At 38.1% G+C, this 20,763-nt stretch overlaps 1 protein-coding gene and 1 long non-coding RNA gene across 2 annotated transcripts; both read right to left on the bottom strand.

Moving 5' to 3' along the window:
* Nucleotides 1–1,341: 1,341 nt before the first annotated feature.
* On the bottom strand, nucleotides 1,342–20,740 carry LOC131251055 (proteasome subunit alpha type-3). Its single transcript, XM_058251533.1, has 10 exons — nucleotides 20,541–20,740; nucleotides 19,871–19,910; nucleotides 19,674–19,757; nucleotides 8,511–8,584; nucleotides 7,509–7,595; nucleotides 7,326–7,410; nucleotides 6,713–6,759; nucleotides 6,257–6,322; nucleotides 2,009–2,099; nucleotides 1,342–1,714 (listed from the first exon to the last, which is right to left on the bottom strand). The coding sequence occupies exons 1-10, from the start codon at nucleotides 20,642–20,644 to the stop codon at nucleotides 1,643–1,645; spliced, it is 750 nt and encodes a 249-aa protein (XP_058107516.1). The 5' UTR covers nucleotides 20,645–20,740; the 3' UTR covers nucleotides 1,342–1,642.
* Nucleotides 20,061–20,534, bottom strand: LOC131251056 (uncharacterized). The gene is made up of 2 exons (XR_009173573.1): nucleotides 20,288–20,534; nucleotides 20,061–20,224 (listed from the first exon to the last, which is right to left on the bottom strand). It is a non-coding gene; the product is annotated as an uncharacterized LOC131251056 (long non-coding RNA).
* Nucleotides 20,741–20,763: the final 23 nt, after the last annotated feature.

The following is a 20,763-nucleotide window of genomic DNA, read 5'->3' as shown; positions in this document are numbered from 1 at the left end:
AGACTAACCTCAAGATCTGAACTGTTTAAGTCTAGAACACATTTCATGTACCACTATGCAAAAATCAGCCTCATCTTCAAGAGCCAACCCTTTTGCCAAGCTATGGATGCGACGGCCATGGTTGCCTAAATGATTCTTTAGAATCACAAGCAATCCTTGATGAGCCCTAACAAGATGGATCAATTTGTTGACATATTTTTGTTTAAAGAATCTTGACCATCCATATTAACAAAGCGACTGATCAATGGTTATTATTTGTTGGGTTGCTATGATGTTTGCATTGTAGCCCTTTAGATGTCTAGATACAGACCCACCAACGAATGGTGTGGACCAAAGAATTACTGTCCAACCAGGAGCATTGACTATTGAGCTGACGTAAATGCCACCATACAACACTCGCATTGAATGTAACACAACAAATGGCACCATACAACATCCATTGCATAAAGGGCATGGAGCTACATGTAAGGATGGGGGGAGTGTGCAGCAGCTATAGGCCAAAAATTGTAGTGATAGGACAACTCTGTTCCTCACCTTGAAATGTTCAGCACGCACTAATCGATTGGCCGATCGTAGTGATAGGTCTTGATTTTTTGGGCCTGTTTGGAAAAATGCATTGCATTAGATGGAATTAACACCGGATTATGTCCAAAAATACCATGGTATTTTGACCATCCAATCCCATTCGGAAAAAATTACCATGGCAAAAAACAGTATTACATGAAACCAGCATTTGGAGGATGTAAAGGGGGGATATGAATTGTAATCAACTGACCAGATTTCAGAACTAATGCCGGTTATATATAGTCATATGCAACTCGATTTCACAACTAATGTCGGTCATGTACATTCATATGCAACTCAAGTGCCACGTGTGAAAGGCGCATATGGCGCATATGGATGGATGGCGTTGATTTTTTTTAAAAAGAATGCATTAACATTGGGTTTATAGATATGGATTTCAAAATCCACTAGAAATCCTGCCATATCCCCTGCTGCTGGCACTGAAAGTTGAAGATTAATCCAATCTTCCCCCATTGATCACAAAATGCCAAATGGAATCTAAAATGCCACCTAATGCAATGAAATACCACCTAATCCAGTGTTCCAAACAGAGAGAATGTGGCATATGCAGTTGCCAATCACCAATCTTGGCCATGTGCACCCATGAGAACACTGCAAATGCATGAAGCACTGCCAACTGACATTTGTCATGTGAGACAGATCTGACACGGCCCTCTTAGAAGTCGATCAGGTTTTGGTTCCACTCTCCGGCTGAACCCATGCACCTTGCATTTTGGAGCAAGCTCAGAGAGTACAGGATTCATTTTAAATGGCAAATATGGAACTAAGCTATTCTTTAATCACCCTTTCACAGGGTCTAAGCAAACATGGTCGCTTCCCAGCAACAGTGATATAGCATACAGCATTTCGTGCCAAGAACACATTACGAATATTTTTTTAAAAAAAGGTTCCCAAGGTCTTTTCTTTTCAACAGGCACTTGAATCGACTCTCCATTTTTTTTTTTTCCCCATCTCTGTTAGGAGTTTAATGATCGAATGAAAGGTGCGAATCTGGGAAGATGGGCCCCTAAAAACCACCTGTGAGGTAAAAGATAAGGAAGTTTTGAATGTCATTTGATTAATCTGCATCCATTTCCTCCAGTGCTGCTTTGGCTGCTGCCTTGGCTTCCTCCAAAAGATCATCTGGGACCTGTATCAAACATAGAAACAAAAGGTAGAAAATTATTTAGGAAGCCGACTGCTTAAAACCTAATAATCAGGCCAGAGCTGATTTAATCAACATGAATCCATCTCCCAACAAAAGGTAAATACATTTTTAAGCAGCAGGGTGATTCTCGATCTTTTCGATGACTGGGTCCAAAATTGACATCATGAGAGCATTCACCCAGCATGAATGCCAATGTAGTGAATATTTAGTATCTTGAAATTGAAAGTACCGCAAAATCGTTCTCTCTTAATTAAGCTACTTAGTAGTGACAACTACCTTCTGATGTAGGCGTTTTGACTCATCACAGACCCAACTCATTTCCAATTCAAAAGCTTTGTCCTTTGCCTCGTCGTGTAGTTTGTAAATGCTGCATTGCCAAAGAAAGAAAATGTAGAGAATGTCAAGCTGTCCTTGAAACAAAGCCATGCAAAAATTATATGTGAAACAATATACATTCATGCATGTAGGATGACAAAAGATGCCTACCTTCATTCAAGTGCTGGACTTAAATTGGAAATTTAAAACATCAATGTTCCTCCGAATTATAGACAACCAGAAATCCTTCGATTTCTTTTTTTTTTTTTCTTTTTCTTCATTATCTTCTTTTACCACTTTTGATGGCTTTTGAAGTGGTTTAGAATACCAATGAATCCATTTGAATAGCAATGCACAAACATATATTGGAGCAGGATTTTAAGGCAGGATATCATCACATCACCATCATCATCATTAGCCTCATCCCAGCTATTTGGGTCGGCAATGGCAAAATATCAATTAATCAAAATTACAAATACCCACAAATGGTTTTAATAGATTGTAAAAAATCAAGGAAACCAATGATGCCAGTCCCATTATTATTATTACTTTCTTTTTTTTTTAGAATTTGGTGATTTTATTGATAATAAATAGTAGTACACAAAAGTATACATCCCTATGCTAGTGACCCTATCATCACTTGGGGTGAATCATAACTAAGGAGATTTATATACAGTCATCATTACAAGCCTTTGCTATCCCATCTTGACAGCAACTGCAAATTCTCCCAATTTCCCAGCATCTCCATCTTGGAACATCCTCAGAGATCGTGCCTCACAAGTGCCCATTTGATAATCGTGTATAGGATTCTTTTCTTTAAACCTTCCGATGATGTAACTATGTTCTCAAAGTTCTAGCATTCCGATCCTTGCACAGACCCCGAAGGACCCCAAAAAAGCACATCCTTCAATACATCTATTTACGGTTTTTGAATGGTCCACCCATCCATTCCTCCCTCACATTTCCAATGAACTCATTGAACGACCAAGCAATCCCAAATCTACATAGAGAGACCAAACCTTCTCAGCCACCGGACACTGGAGGAATAAATGATCAACCACTTCCTCTCATTCTCCTTGCACATTATACACATGTTCGCAAATGCCATCTCCCTCTTTTTAAAGTGGTCTATTGTAGGTATATTCTTGGCTATAGTCACCCATGTAAAAGCTTTGACTCATATAGGGGCAACTCCATACTAGGTACACAATAGGTGTAAGATCATGCGTCAATAATGCCAAGACAAAAGACTTCGATGAGAATTTCCCATTAGCCAATCATCCTCCAATTGGTTCATATTCCCCCAATTCAATCTATTCCATAGATTGGCAAAGATCACATATTCCTCATTGGATAAGTATCTTGGCATTCCTACATTCAACATCACTACTATCCCTACTAATTCATAACAATCTTGCACCTTCACGTCTGTAGCAGCAGCTAGCCTATCTAGTTCTTGATGAGATTACTCAAAAGAGATGTCATGTAACCATGCATCCTCCAATTGGTTCATATTCCCCCAATTCAATCTATTCCATAGATTGGCAAAGATCACATATTCCTCATTGGATAAGTATCTTGGCATTCCTACATTCAACATCACTACTATCCCTACTAATTCATAACAATCTTGCACCTTCACGTCCGTAGCAGTAGCTAGTCCATCTAATTCTTGATGACATGACTCAAAAGAGATGTCATGTAACCATGCATCTTTCCAAAACCGGACTCTTATCTCCTCTTACCACAAATAACCACACTTGAGAACCCTCCCTCCCTCGGACCCACATTCCGATTTCCCAATTTACTCATATCCTTCCAAAATTGCGATCCCCTTGATCTATTCTCCACGCCCAGGAAACACTCCCCCACTGACCACCCGTAGTTTCCCACTATTACCACCTTCTTCCTCAGGGCATCAGGTTCTTCTCCAAATCTCCAACACCACTTGCCAGCAATGCCCAATTTTTATCTCATACGCTGCCTATTTCAAGGCCTCCTTCCCTAACTGGCTTTTGCACATCCTTCCAATTTACTTGCGAGTTCCATTATTATTATGTTTCTTATAGACTTTGATAAGAATTCACATTCCGTATACGACAAGAAGGGTCTGAGCCATCATCATTCCAAAAGTTCAGTGCTTTGCCATCTAAGCTTCTTCTTCCTTTTTTCCTTTTTTCTTTTCTCTTTTTTTTGGTGGGTGTGTGTGGTGGTGGTGGTGGGTGCGAGAGGGATAGCACCTACCATGAGCAGGATTGACCTGCAATCGAAAGCATGCCAAAGCTTTCTCCCTTACTAAAGCTACCCTTTCAAGAGCAGTGTTGTCAAAGGGCCATGAGCAAAGAAAGTGCAATGAATTTGCTCATTAGGTTTAAGAATCTTTGCTCAGAATTTTTTTCTTTATAGTCAAAATTGATATTCCCTCTGTTGGCTACAGAACTCTGTAAATGCTTACTAGTGTACAAGCTCTGGTATGGCTGCTCATGAATCCTACTCTTCAGATGCATGTGCTAGATCCAGGCCATTCGTAAGCTGGGCCCTAAGCATAAAACTGGTCCGTTCATCAGCAGGCCCCATGTGTGAATAGAATGTGGACAGTCACAACAGAAATTTCATTAAACAAAAGCTTATAGGTATCCACCAAGGCAATGGATAGAAACTCCAAATGCAAAATGATCTCAAAACTCTCCTTTAGCCAAGGGATTGGCAAGGGCATTAGCGCCCCCAGACAAATAGTTAAACTACTTCCATGGAGGAGATTGCAATCTGAACTCATTTAGCACACAAGCTAAATACCAAGGGACCAAGAATCTACAAAATATGCATACAATCTTAACTCGTGGGCTGGTTCCTTTAAGCATCTATTTTTTAGTACTGGCCCACCTAATTACTGTCAGACTGGCCTGATCTTCAGGCCACCACAGACAGGTGGAATCATCCGAATAAAATGGTTGGGATCTCACAGCACATGTAGCAACTTGGCATGTGTAGAAAGAGCAGGATTCATCATCCTACACTTACAAATGACCATCACATTCTCTACATGTGTGGTGTGTATTTGCCTTTAATGGATAACAGAATATTATTGAAAAGCATGTAAAACATCAGATGGGCCAAGAGAGTGTCACTGCATTAGACAGGATGGGTGTGTGAATCATCATATAGAGTTTGCATGCATGTGCCTCATTAGCACCTTCTGCAGATCTCACAAACATGTCTAATCCCTAGTTTTGAAAGGCAGGCACCTCACACCTCGAGGCAGAAGAAAAATGCATCACACTTGTTCCTGAGGTTTAATTACATGAGGCTTAAACTTGTACAGCCAAGGCTTATGCCACATCCTCAAGGTGAACACGTCATGTGCTTGTGCATAAAATATAAATGGCCTTTATTATTTTTTATAATTTCACCCTTAATTCGATGTAGGGGCAGTAATGGGTCAGGTCGGACATTGGCGATCGACATTACTGGTACCCCTACCACAAAGGGTTATGTACGAGCATGGTTCAATGTTTACTTTTGGAACTAATGAAGTCATGAGTTACATACAGACGCATGGATGCTTCAACCCACTGATGTGGATTATTCTAACCATCTGATCCATGGCCTATAAAACAGATGGTTGATCATTTATAATAATAAAAAAATAAAAATAAAATCAGTCAAATCATAAATCTGAACCATCCATTTGGTGGCCAGCAGCTTGGGTTGCTTTTGTTGTTATAGAAACACCTCGATCAAACAATCCTAACCATCCATCTACAGCTCGGAATACAGATGAGTATAAAATATTAGGCCAGCATTTGGATGGATAAGATCATTTCATTAACATGGACTGTGTTGTCACTCATGAAGTGAGGTCCGCACCTAGTGGAATGCCCACATCGGTTGCCCAGGTTGTTCATGTGCCTAAATGCAACTCAATGCGCCATAACCTCTTGTGCTAGGAGAAGATTAAAATCAACTCAGATGAAATACATGACATGCCTAGATGCATTTCCTACTAGAATCTGCAAAAATGACGTAATGTAGTACTAGTAAAAGAACAGAGAAGAAAAGATAAAGTAGCATACCATTACAGAACTGCAAGAACGAAGCAATGTGGCATTACTAAAAGAACGGTGAAAAAAAATAAAGTAGCAGCATGCCATTACAGAACTGGAAAATTATAATATTGCCAGTAGAAACAACATGCAGATCACTACTTACATCTTTGCAACTTCAATAACACCTTCCCTGCAGGTCATTTCCGAAAGCTTCAGCTTTTCAATATCCCTGTGAAAAGAATAACATTTAATCATGTTGGCATCAGTAAATGGAATACCGTAGGGAGCATGCTTCACCAGATGGGCCTAAAGTCTTGAGGAGCATGTGCAATCACAAACGCACATGTCATGTACTCACATTTGTGTGTTTTTTATAGCTGTGTATGAAGGGTAATAGGTGAAATCTAGCAAATGAAGAGGCCCCAGAACAGTTTACTGAAATTTGAATATTGAAATGAAAATTAAGGGATTGAATTATAAAAAAAATAAAAATAAAACCAATGACAGAATTTGCAAACCATGTGAAGCCCATGAAACATTCAATACAACTTTTCTATTCGACGTGCAATTCCACCTTCTGAAGAAATACTGGCATAGATGGAGATTGTAACCAACTTACGTTTTTGCACCCTGCCTTCCCTTCCCGATTGCAGCACCAAAATACCTCTGCATGCAGAGCACATTTCCACCACAAGTAAATAATAGCTAATGCCAAGAAGCTTAGATCTAAATAGCATTGCCGTTGATATCGGCTAAGAACTTATCTTGCAGTTTATTGCAGTTGGAAACGCAGCCAATTTACATAAAGCTCTCATGTCCAGATCTTGGCAAAAGAAGACAAGATCAATATGTTTGCTTAAAAAGCCATATTAGCTGCAACAGCTCACACATGCCCATGTAGCACACGTGATCATCTGTCATTGGACGGGGCCCGCCACATATATGCCCTGGCCCAAAAACATGCCAGTCCGCCCATCAGCTGGGACACATACAAAGGAAATGCACAGCTTATAAGTATTTAACAGTGTGCATTAAACATAAATATGGGGCCTGTCAGATGAGCAGACTGACCTATCTTGGCCCAGGCATCTCTATTGTGGGAATCCCCTGATGAGTGGATAAAATCTTGCAGCAGTGTGAGAGACACAATCCCTAGAAATGGGACCCAGGCTAGTCCCATTGACATTTTTCCTGCCTAAACATTGGAAGCATTCACAGAGGAATCAACTTACATAGGAAACTCCAGATGGTTCGACCATGTATAGCTGAGGTCCATCTCTATCATATCCTCCAAGAATTACTCCACATCCGAAAGGTCTGCAGCACCAATTCATTCTTGCATTTGAGAAAACCACATATTGAAGGTATTACCACAACATACAAAACATCATCTTCTACGAGCCTATTTTCCTAACCTTAGCCACCAATAGAGCGTGCACAAATGCACGTAGCTAGCAACGCGGTCAGCAAGTTCTTTCACTGGTATGGGCTCACCATAGACGCTGCACAACCAAAAACAATAACAGGATTCTAACATAAGATAATACTTAAAAGGTAATCTCTATCCATGCACCATGAACCCGTGTAAACAAGAATTGGAAATGGGGGCACAACAGTCCATGATACGAACTGTTCATTGTGTAGGTCCAATCACAGATAGACTGCATATGTACATATATACATACATAATATACACATGCATGCATGCACGCACACACGCACACACATGTATGCTAATTGGGCTATTTTAGCCATCAGATTGTCAATCTACAGATGGAGTGTATAGAGAGTAAATGCTTTTTTAATGGTGTAAATAGTGCAGAAAATGGTCAGCATTGAATGTAAACGTCAAATCAGTAGTACGAACTTTCAATTCAAACAATTAACTGATTTATGGATTCTGATCCATCCAGGGGAACCATCTAATGGACTCTGGATCCCAGATCACTGTATTTGCGCTGCATGTCCAAGTTCGGAGGAGCACACCAAATGAGGAAATTAGTGCATTGTGCTCAAGTTAAATTTCCCCAAGACGATGCTATAGGCCTGCAGGTACTTGCGAGAATAGCCACCAAAATCCTACCCTCCCACAAATGGCACATGTATGCCAGACGCCATTCACCAGGTGGGGCCCACCAAGATGCATGAGCCTAAAAAATAGGTCAGTCCATTCATCCGGGGGGGCCAAACATGCATGAGAGAAATTGACAACCAGAGAAAATGGCATAAGGTCCATATTCGACAGTGTATGTGGCCCATCAGATGAGTGGTCCATGCCTGATTCTCTTTCCAAATTATTAATGTGTAGGAATTATCTACTCTGCATTGTTGTTCTTGTAGCATATAAATGTTCCGTTAGCCTGAGTAGAAAGCCATTTAAATGATTTTAGGTTGCCACACAAGTTCAGACAGCTAACCTCTCATAGCTAGTCGCTTCAGACTTGGCGCGTGCGACAATCTGCCTGCCATCAGCTGCTAATCCAGCCACTGCCTGTATTTGACAGAATAACCAGTTAGAGAATCACAACCATAGCAAGTACAACATACCAAAATGTAATGACTACACATGACAGTATTGAACTTTCACATCTCCTGCAAGAAATGATGCTTCAGTTACATCAGTGAGGCACAGCATCTCTTTTGTACTGTCAAAGACAGACTGGCAACACAACGACCCCATAAAGATTTTCTCCATCTGAGTAGTGGTTTTTTAAGGGTCTCCATCTGGGTATCTTTAAGGCAACATCTCATTGAATTTCCAAAATCGCACTCAGCAGGACTACTAAGCCAACAAGGTTCTATTTACATTTGGGGCAATTTGGAACAAAGAACCCGTGTAAAACAGCTTCCATTTTCCCACTTTGTCCACAAATCACCAAATAAAATAATTTGTGTACAAGGTCCCACCCACTTGCATCTTGCAAGTCTGCTGTGCTCGCCTTGGAACAAGGAACTCCTAAACTCACCCTAAAGTAGGTCAATCGATTCAAGCATATTACCTAGTCAGCCTCATGAGTCCTTATGATCTTCCATTTTCCCATTTTTAACAGTGTGGACATCTGCTTCCTAGAATCAATGACAACCTTTGCCGATACAAAACCTCAATTAAATTTTTTTTACCATCCATCAGGATCATGTTCAAGACTTTTTTTGGTTCAAGCATGTTATCTAAGCAGCCATCATCAAATCAGTTTTATTAGACAAAAAAGAAGAATACAATTCTACAAAGAGATTATCCCTTAACCAGGGACAATCTCATAACCATTTCTTGTGCTGGTGCATCTGCCTCACAATTTCCATCCATACAGATATGAGAGAAGGTGATATTCCATACACTTAAAAAACCTTATTTCCTCAATCAAGTTCGCCAACCTCCACAGATAAGCCCCAAAATTACTCACCATTAAACCACATTGGAGCAATCCCCATTAAAAAATTGTCAGCCCTGTCCATAACCAGTGTGTCAAAAGGAGAAGGCATGAGGCGAGTCATACATGTCTCCTTAAGAGGTGAGGCAGAAGCCTAAATCGTTGTGTAAGCATCTGAAGATACTTCCTATTTTCTTTCAACAACGCGCCTTCCTAATTCCGTTCTTTCTTTTTGTTTTTAAGAAGGAAAAAAGGGGAAATAAAGAATAACTAGTAAAAATTGAATAAACTTTTGTATGTAATATACATTAACATTTCACATGAATTACTTCTTGTATATTATCTATTCAATTAGTATTACATTAAAATGTGAAATAATTAAGATACAATTCATCATCACCATCATCATAGCCTTATTCCAACCATTTGGGGTTGGCTTTACAAATCTTGTTTCACCAATAATTCCAAGGCCATTTGGATGATGCTAAAAGTAGTGTTCAACAACATCAGTCGGAATACACCCTTAGAATGTGTGTTTGATGCTACGCTTTCCAAAACACAGTTTATAGAAACATGAGTTTCGGCTTAAATCCTGGCCATCAAGAATTGAGCAGAAAGACATTTTTCCCTCTAAAATGAAGTTTTAGCTTGGGAGTTATTTGATACTATTGGAGTGTGTTTGTTGACATGTGAGCTCTAAGAAATTGAACACATGGTGCAGATCAACTCTAATTAAACCGAACAATTTGTGGGCCCCACTGTAGATAGGTCACCATTCGTCAGTGTGATCAAATAGTCGACTAAAAAACTTCCCTCAAGTTCCATTGGAATGCAACAATCACACAAAACTTCTAAGATGCCTCCATTCATCCAGCTCTAATTATATTGAAAGCATCCCCATCCTTTTGAAATAATGGAGTCAATGTAACAAAACACAATGCATAACCGAAGAAAAAATGATTACATTATATTGAAAGCTTCTTCTCTTTTTTTTTTGAAAGGTAAACCATTACATGAATAACCAAAGAAAAAAAAATGATGGAAACATTAAACTGCTAAAGAGTAAACAGTTGAGAAAAGAAAACAAAAATCTTCGGGGCTCATTAATAAATTACACAGAAGGAAGAGTTAGAATAAATTTCAAGAACTATTTGATAGGGTTTAGGTACCTCTAGAAAAATGTTTACCAATACCTTGCTCAAATATTGCTTCTATAATTGTAGTAGTAAGCTTCTTTTTTTGACATTTTTTCCTACACGTCCCGCCTTGCGAAAACAAATTGAGAGAGTTAGCCTCATAACAGAAGAGGTAAAGCATGTAGAAGAGGCATATGCCTCACCATCTATGAAATTGGCCCTACGTACTCTAAGCCTATAGGTGAATGCCTCAAGGAATTTTATAAGAGCCACTCCTCAAGGCAAGACTCAGGGCTGAGCGTCCATGTCTTTTGAACATTCATTGTAACTGAATCCTACATGCCTAATTGCCTGTGCAAAGAGCCCTAACTCCCACTTCTTGGAGTTGCAGTGTCCAGTCAGACCCAAGAATACCCTACACATTCTACCCATATCATTACAAACTAAAGCACCTCCCTTGTGGACCCTAAGTGCCACAATGAGGAGTCATTGGAATTAGCTTCAAAAGTCAAGGTCTTGAATATCATTATCAAGAAGCGTATTGGCCAAGTCTAAAAACAATACATATAATCGAAATATGGTCAAAAGTAAAAATTAAAATTAAAATAAATAAATAAATAAATCTCCATTTGATGGGGCTTCTTCCTATATCGATGAATTCCATTGGACCCAGAAATGATACATTGGAAGAATCTTTTTGGTCTTCGAATCTCAATAGGTTAATTGTTTCACTCCTATATCTTCCAAAAGTGAAAAAGATCTCTGAAAGTTGTTTCATGGATCTGAAAAAGAGTAATTGGGTTCTCCCAATAACTAAAAAGAGGGACCCTAACTGGTATTCGTGGTGGCAGAGGAACCGGATTCGAAAAAAGAGGGATTCTAATTGTGAGTATTGGACCCATATCAAATGATATGGGCCCATATTGGCTTTTTTCCAAAAAACGGAAAAAGAAAAAAAATCAAGAAAATAGGGGGGGAAATGTAAAACAGTGGAATCTATCTTTTTTTATGATAACAACGTGCAGTGAACCATGTATCAAATTCAAAACTGCTCTCAGAAGAATGTTAATTTTTTTTAGGTAACATGGCTTGAACCCATGACCTCAATGTTGAAATGCAGTGTGTCAACCACTAAGCCATTGGTTGGAACCCACGTAAGAATGTTATTTGTCGAACTTGCTAAAAGTCAACCAAATAGGTCCAAATCGAGCACATGATTTGATAGATTAGGGCCCATTACATTGAAATGCAACAAAAAGAAGAAGAAAAATAGGTGATAGTTTTCCCCTTCTAATTTTTCCCCTAATGGCCATTTTGCTTTGATTCATTGAATCTCACTCGAATGTTTTAATCCCAACATAGGCCTAGATCTAGTATGAAATGAGCTTTTAATCTTCCTCCATGGTAGAAATGAAGAAACACATGAAAAAACTACAAAGAAGTTGGAAAAATCTTGAAATGGGACATTTATGGTCGTATTGACCTATCTCAACCCCATATCAGTAGCAATACAAAATGTGTCGACCTATATCAGCCGATATGTGCCGACATGGGACTTGCTGGTTCACCCCTGTATCTATAATAGGGGTGGTTGATACACTTATGATGCGACCATTTGGTTGTATAACCCTTCTTTTGTTTTCTTTTTTTTGAAAGGCAACCAATCTGATGGAGAAATTGCCTCAAAAACCAATGCGAAAAAGAATACAAAACAATTGAAAACCCAAAAAAGCAAGAAGAACACAAGTGTCCAAATCAGAAAATTTTGATGCCAAAGAAACAATCTTCACAACTACCAAACCCACAAATCCTGATCTATTCTCAAAACAATGATTGTTCCTCTCTCCCTAAATGGCCCATAACACAACCATAGCCAACAACCACCACACCACTGTCCTGTCTTTTACCCACTCCCCCTCCATGCCACATGTCCTACAATAACCGAATTTCAAAACCATGTTTCAAACACTCACTCCTAAAGGGGGTTCCAACATAATTGAATAGTGGAGCTTCTTTTATCATCCATTGCATCTAGCCATCCTCTCAAGAGATCTGCTCATTTGATTAAGGCAAACAGAAGCCATCCCCCATGAGGTAACTCTATCTCAAATTTGCTTAGACACCCTTTCACCCTTCAATCTTGTTACAAAAGGTGGTTGTTATTTCACTCTTTCCAGATAGAAAGAGAATGGTTGATAGGCAAATTTCTTAGAAGATGCATCCTTCACAAGGCCTAGGTATGTTAAAAGCACCAACAAAGGAAGTCGAGAAAGTGCCCAAATCAGATGAACAAATAGGCAATGAGGAAGGTGGTCGACCAAATCTACCCCTAAGACACCAATTGCCTACATAAACAATTATTGTCTGCTCCAAAGAAGAGTGATTGGGAGGATCTTGTCAAGCACTGCCACCCAGTGGAATGCTAGGGCTCTAAGAGAGCTTGGGGAAAGACCATATCTTGTTCATGGCAGCCACCTCCACCCCTCCCCTTGAGAGAAGGGCATTAAAGACTTCATGCAAAGAAATCACCATGTGTTTCCTAGGACCAAATTCTTCAACATTTTCAACTAGAATATAAATATACACTAACATGGATAGCATATTCACGAATCACGGGCTTAAAGATATCTTCATGCCTCAGATTTGTACTTGTAAAAGCAATGGTTGACTTGCACCAACGTTAACTAAAACATGAAACTCCCCACATTTTCCGTTCCAGATTACGAGTCATTTGGGTTGTTCTTACTAGTGATTAAGTTAATGCAAATTTCTATTTACAACTTAGAGATTTACACTTCTATTTATTTAATTATAACACTAAGCATGTGCGGTCTACAACAATAACATTCATCATTTCGTATATAAACTACAATATGAGCTCATATATGAAAATATATTATTGCATACAGTGTCTATATATTTGAGTGACGCACATGATCCCGGTGTTCGAAATATCGGTATCGTGTTACATAACGCTTCCTTGGGATATAGATACATATATATCATCTGTATCGGGTAATTTATCACACTTTTTGGGAACGATTAGGAAAATGGTTGAATTTTTCAATAAAACTTCAGGGATTGTTAAAAAAGACCTTAATACACACTTTTAAATCATAGAATCTCAAAAAAGAAATGCACATATAGGTTTCCTTTGTATACGGTCCTAAGTCATGCGCTATTTGACTGAACAAATGCAATTCTATTCAAAGTGAATGCATAACAATTAGAGTATATGTGATGATCATTTCGTCAAACACTCCTAAATACTTCGAAATTAGCTCAATTGACAGCTGGTTGAAGGGAAATTTTGAAAAAAAATAAAATCCTTTAATAATTTTTTTATTAATTTTTAATAAAAATGATTTTTATTTACCGAAAATTGACAAGGACTTAACAAATTAGTAGATAAGCCCTCATACATGCTTGATTTCATGTTTGGAGTGCAACATTGCAAGCAATTTGGGAGAAATTGAGGAAATTTTGAATTTTCCTCAATTTTCCCCAAATCGAACCGCCTACACTCAAATTTCAAAATTAGAGTGTATGTGATGATCATTTAATTAAATAGTCCTAAATACTTTGAAATTAGTCTTAATTAACAGCTGGTTAAAGGAAAATTCCAAAAAATAAAAAAATAAAAATGGTGAACATGAAGAACCAATGGATATCAAAATCAAAGCTCCAACTCCATGATTTTTCATGCAAAACAGTGAAGAACCAATGGACTTATAACCATTTAACACTGATTTAACATAATTTCAACAAAAAAAAAAAAAAAGGATCGGAAATTGAAAATGCCCACCGGATCGAACATGTGGGATATATCAGCACTAATTGTGTGTTTCGTATCGCTTAGGTAGGATACAAGATATATCATGCAATATATCGGGAGATATTGTCGATATTAAAACATTGCATGATCCTACCCCTAGCATGCAATGTATTGAAGGACATAGCATACCACGTACCCATTCCCGCACCAAGCACCAAAGTGGCCCACAATCCAAGTAACCTTAACTTACACCCTCTTGCTAGTAACAATTGGATAAATTAACACAAAACCATTGCACAATGGACCTCCCCCACTCCCAGAACCATGGGCTTGTCATCATTCCCAGCCCATATCATATCCTCTGTGAACTCACTCGCCACATTTTAGATGACGTTCCATGCTCCCAAGGCAGTACATATATGAGATTCATGTTGCCCAACTCTCATATTCCCTATGTGATCACTCACTCTTTTGATAAACTATCCTCAGTCCTCACCATCACCAAATTGTCAGAACCACTTCCAAAAGTAAACCATATTCATGATGCTAAGATACTTAATCCCCACCACCTCCATGCTTCTTCAACAAGCACAACTCCATCTACCAGATGGCAATTGTTCATTTCATACATCCCTCAACTCAGAATGTCTGATTGGAGTCTTCTAATGCTGTGGACAACACTCATCGGGCAATGAAACAACAAAAAGCCACAAGGAACAATCATCATGGTGAACTTTTATTTTCTCGTATTTTTATATTACTAACAATACCATATTAAATACCAGAAAGCAAAATACTTTACAATAGCCATACAGCCTGCCCTACAAACAGATACTCTCTACATAAACCATCAATCACTAGGACAAGTGGACAACAACCATATGATTTGCTACCCTAAAAATGCGGACAAAAGAATTGCATGGATTAAACACATTGCCTCTAATTTATCAAACATCCTATTGAGATGCTGAGGTTTCCTATGGTTACTCAAGGTCGAAACAACGGTATTGACCCTCTTTAATTGAAAGGAAGTCCCACTAATGATTACACTTTGGCCTCATCAGATTGGTATTGCAAATCGAGCTAGAGAAATCAAGCTTCATAGTCCCCAAGTGATCATGAATCACATCACCAAAACCCTATTCAAGAATAGTCCGCCGTGCCCATCTGACCTCTAGCACGGGGAGGAGGTGTATTGTGATTAGGAACGTAAAGTTGATGAATACAGTCCTTGGGAAATGGATGTGGACTTATGGACAATCACAAGTCACAAGAGGAGAATAACTTGTAGAAGCATATTATCACAAGCCTGGGGACATGCCGAAAGAGTGAGATTGCTTTACCATCATCACTATATATACACCAGCTATTTGGAAGGCTGTGGTGGGCGGCCTTACATCTTTCTTATAAGGGATGAGTGCAGATGAAGGCATTGGCACCAGTACAAAATTTGATACCAATATATGGTGCGGCTACTTCATGATATTCCAAGATTTCAATATTTCAAGATTTCCATCGATTATTATGAGTCTCATCTATTCAGCAAGAGAAGATATCTGTTTTAGCAGTTTTGGAAATGAATTCATCCAGCCTCCTCGATTCTATCAGAATCTTAGAGAGGATTAAATCGAGTTTTATGCTTTAGCGGCCCACAACAAGAGGTTTCGACGGTTCTAATTGTGAAGATAGATGGGTGGAAGCAGAACTTCTAATGAAGTTTCTCGATTAAGTATTTTTAGCATTCAGGAAATTTCTTCTCAATTTAGTTTTTATAGCGTTTCCTCCATGTGAATGTAGGACATGGCATTGCCACCAAATGAGCATGGTATAGAAATTTAATGGGGCTCCTAGAGTCATTGCTCTCAGATGCCTCGCCGTAAAAATAAGGATCCTTTCCATTAATAACATGAGGAAAACGAATACGATGATAACAAATCGCCGCATCATGCATTTAAAGAATGCAAAATCCTATATCACCTTCTCATCCGTTGTGAAGAAAAAAAAATTGGCTCTTAACATGAGGTGGGTTAGGCCCAATTCAATCGTGTGGTTCCCAATTAATGAATGGAAGTTTTATAGTGGCTTTCCTTTATGGCTATAATATAGTCAATATAGAAAGAACAAAAAACACACTTCTAAGAAAAAACAGCTACCTGATGCTCTCTTCTTTAAGGCTAAAGGCAGAGTCATTTCTTAGGCGATGTGACACGAGTATGTTTGTGAACTATAGAAGGATATAAAGCGTGATTGGTCTAATTCATTGTAATTAGGATGGGAGCAATAGTGGGATGTCCCCTCACCATCCTATTCTCCTTCATTTCTTCTTCTTTTAATAAACTTACCATTACCCTTCAGAAAACATATCCCACATAATAGCATAAGGAACTATACATCAAAGGATACATCCCCTTGGCCCCCATCCACCACAAAAACAACTAGAGAACAAACAAACCTTGCACCGCTAGTGGATAGGACTCTTTATGAAGCCCAATGAACACACTCCAAATCATCTAGGCCTTCATGCAAAGCAAAAGATAGTTAAACAACTCCTCATCCTTCTCCACAAGAAATGCATATTGATATTGCAAGTTCTCTGTTTTTTTAAATGCTCGTGTATTAAGATTTTGTCCTTGTCACCTTCTACAAAAAGGCAAACACCTCCCTAAAGGAACCGTAACTTCACAATAAGAGGAAGAAGAAGGTGATGATGATGATGATGAAGACTACATTGGAATCTCATCGTCTTTGAGATTCCTTCTAAATTGTACATACCAACCACAACATGTTTAACTTTAAAAACTAAGCCACTACTCTTCACAATCTTCAGTAACCCTTCACCAAGAACAACCCACTAGGGTAAGATTCAAGGATCTAAGCAACAACCACTCGTTTTCAGTTTCCTCAAAGAAATTGTTAGAAATGACAGGGAAAGCCATAGACTGGCCCATGTAAACCAAACCACAATGGTCCATTCAAAACATAGACTGCAAAGAAAGGAGAGTAACCCACAATTCTGAGAATCTAGAAGCAATCCGCTAGGAAAGCTGACCAGTCGAGTCGAGTAACCAACGTTCGTGGTATCAGTATCATTACATGCATCGCTAGTTGGAAGACATGAAAACATGTACCGATATTGCTGATATTATCACCAATACCAGAAAATGTATCGCTGACTGAGGGAAACATTGGGAAAACATGGAGAAAATGGTGAAATTCTTCAATGAAACTAAAAGAGAACATAAAATACACATACTTGCATATTTAAGAATCCAATTGGAGATAAGATGGGGTACATAATAAGATTTCCATTAATTGGGGAATAAAAATGTATCGCTGACTCAGGGAAATATTGGAGAGACATGCAGAAAATAATGGAATTTTTCAATGATACTCAGGGAAATATTGGAGATGCTGAAATACGAATATTTGCATATTTATGAATCAAATAATTGGAAAAGAAGAGGCATACATGATAAGTTTCCACGCCTAAAAGCACAGGTTGTCGTCCAACCATCCAGCCTTCCATCTATCCATGCATGCATACATATCTAACCATCCACCCATCCAACCAGCCATACATACATAAGTGATACTTAAATACATATATCTATGCATGCATGCATATGCACATGCGCGCATATGCATTTCATCGTACAAACATCAATAAAAAAATGAAATGATTTTTTTAAATAAAGATTTTTAAATTTTTTTTTTATAGAAAATATGATTTTTCACCAATAAATGCAACCTATGATCATAAACATGAACCATAAATGAGAAAACATCAAAAGAAAACAGGAATTAAAAAAGATTGAAATTAATTTTTCTAATTAAACAGATTTTTTTATCTTTCAAAAAAAGATTTTTAAAAATTTTCAAAAATATAAATAATTACAATAAAAAAATCGGAAAACCAAGAGATCAACATCAATTGATGGATCAGCAACTCTGCATCATGTTAAAAGTTGGGGCCCTAATTACATATTTTTAGCAAGAAAATGGGAAAAATAGGATTTCCCCCACTTTCCCAAATTTTCCCATTTCAATCCTAAAATCTCTTGATTTTTCACCCAAATCCATGTCAATGCATGAGAATCATGCATAGGCATGTATTTGGAAAGAAATCATGCGATTTAAGCCCCCAAAAAAAAAAAAAAAAAAATCTTTTCCAACATTTATACCTTGGAAAGTTCCAGCCCTAGGCTCTTTTGATGTTTGATTGCAGAAAACTCTAGAAGGATTGGTCAAATTTTAGAGGGAAACCGAAACCCCACAAAAAAACCAACGAAAAGGTATTTTTAAAAAATTTCCCCTTTTTAAAGATATTTAGCAGTATCCCACAAAATCATGAAAAGTCTTTAAAATAAAAAAATAAAAAATTCCCCCTCTTAAAGATATTTATGCAACGCTCCAACAAAAACCCCTGCATCAATGATGTCAGCGACATTATCGTCGACATATGGAATCCTTATAGAGGAAAGGTGGTGATAAATTGGCGATATCGAAACGTGCATCGATACTGGTGATACCCAAAAACAATGAACTTCATGGATGTTTCCGCATCGCTGCTCAGCGATACCGATAATCTGAACACTGTGAGTGACCAAAACATAATCAATGGGGAAAGGAGTGAGTAACCCACCCTCCCACAAATCTAGAAGTTATCTGAATCCCCATATCATTTGGTCCGTTTCTTCTGCTACAAAACAGTTACAACTCCTGCGGAGGCCACCTAACGGAACAACATAGAGGCAAGTTCATTAAACTAAAGCCCACAACTCCCTATGCTAGATATTGGTCCCAAGCATCAAATAGTTAATCGATATATTGTGGGAAGTCAATGTTCACACAATTAGGCTTACAAATTAAAATGGTGTAACAGATTACATGAGCAACCCATCTCTAAAACCAGAGCTGCATTTGGTTGCACAAGTGAATTGAATTGTGAACATTTAATCCAAAAGAAGTGACAATGAATGATAGAAGCCCTCAAATTGCACTCAATCCAACTTGAAACTAATGTATTCTCAATTTGGAGCCCATGCCCATGAATGCCAAGAAGCAAAACTACAATTTGGTTTTTACACTGCTAGACTACTGCTGCAATTCAATTTGATGATTAATTCAAACACATCCTGGATTAAAATACCATCCAAACTACGATTAAGAGAAAAGAGAAAAAGAAAAACAAATTGTCATTCTTCAATGCTACAACCAACAGCAACATAAGCACATTGAAGAAGAACATACACAAACAGAAAGGAAAAAAAATAAAATCAAAGGAAGGCCCAACATACATACCATGCCAGAATGACGATGAACAGAGTGGATTCTCCGGTTCGATCCTGGTAACATCATTTTTGAAGCAATGAGCTTCTCCACACCCTAAGACCCACCAAAACCAACATCAGAAAATTCAAAAAGAAAGAAAAAAAAAATCCATATAATACCATCCTCAAGAAAACAGAAAATCAAGAAAATTTTGAGAGAATCAATACCATAACTATACCATCTTTGCACTTGATGCCGATAACAGTCCTGCTCAAAAAATAAATAAATAAATAAACACATAATCAAACCTCCACTAAAATACAATGGCAGTAAAATCCAGAAATAAAATAAAGATAATACGAAAAATGATAGTTAAAACCCCTATTTCTGAGACACACACCCCTTTTCTCTTTACAAAAAAAGAAAAAAAGAAAAAAAGAAAAAGGCAAAGTAGTAATTAGAATAAGAAAATGGGTAAATATAACAAAAACCAGGGTAATAAATAAATGAAGAAAAAATCCCCTTTTTAGTCGGAAAACGAGAAATGACATTTACACCCCCATTAATGACACACCCCTTTCCTTGATTATTATCAACTTTTGCTATGAAAAATCAAACGACGCAAAAGCAATATATAGCATAACAAAGAGGGTGTATGTAACAAAAACCAGGGGTGTAAATATCAACTCCCCCAAAAACCCAATTGAGAAAAACCCATTAACTAAAAGAATCCAATAAAAATTCGAAAAGAAAAATCTACAAAAAAAAAAAAAAAAACCCCAATTGGCAGAAACCCAGAAACTAAAAAACCCCAATTCAAGGAGGAAAGCAGAAATAAGAACGAATTTACAGAAGAAACCCAAAACAGATGAGCTGAGAAGAACAAAAAGATCGGACCCGCTGTTATCGACGGCCTTCGCGGCGTATTCAATCTGGAAAACTCTCCCATCGGGCGAAAATGTGGTGACCGAGAGATCATAACCAGTTCCTATACTAGACATTTTTTCTGGATTTTTTACCGAAGTCTTCAAGATCGAAAGAGAAAGAGAGAGAGAAAGAGAGAGATTTCTTAGATCTCAAGAAAAAACTGAGAGTAGGGCGTCCTAATACTGGAGGTTTA

The sequence above is a fragment of the Magnolia sinica genome, chromosome 7 (genome assembly GCF_029962835.1).
Source record: "Magnolia sinica isolate HGM2019 chromosome 7, MsV1, whole genome shotgun sequence".
NCBI classification, from domain to species: domain Eukaryota; kingdom Viridiplantae; phylum Streptophyta; class Magnoliopsida; order Magnoliales; family Magnoliaceae; genus Magnolia; species Magnolia sinica.
Note: the sequence above shows the minus strand (reverse complement) of the source record. Positions and strands in the feature narration are given on the sequence as shown.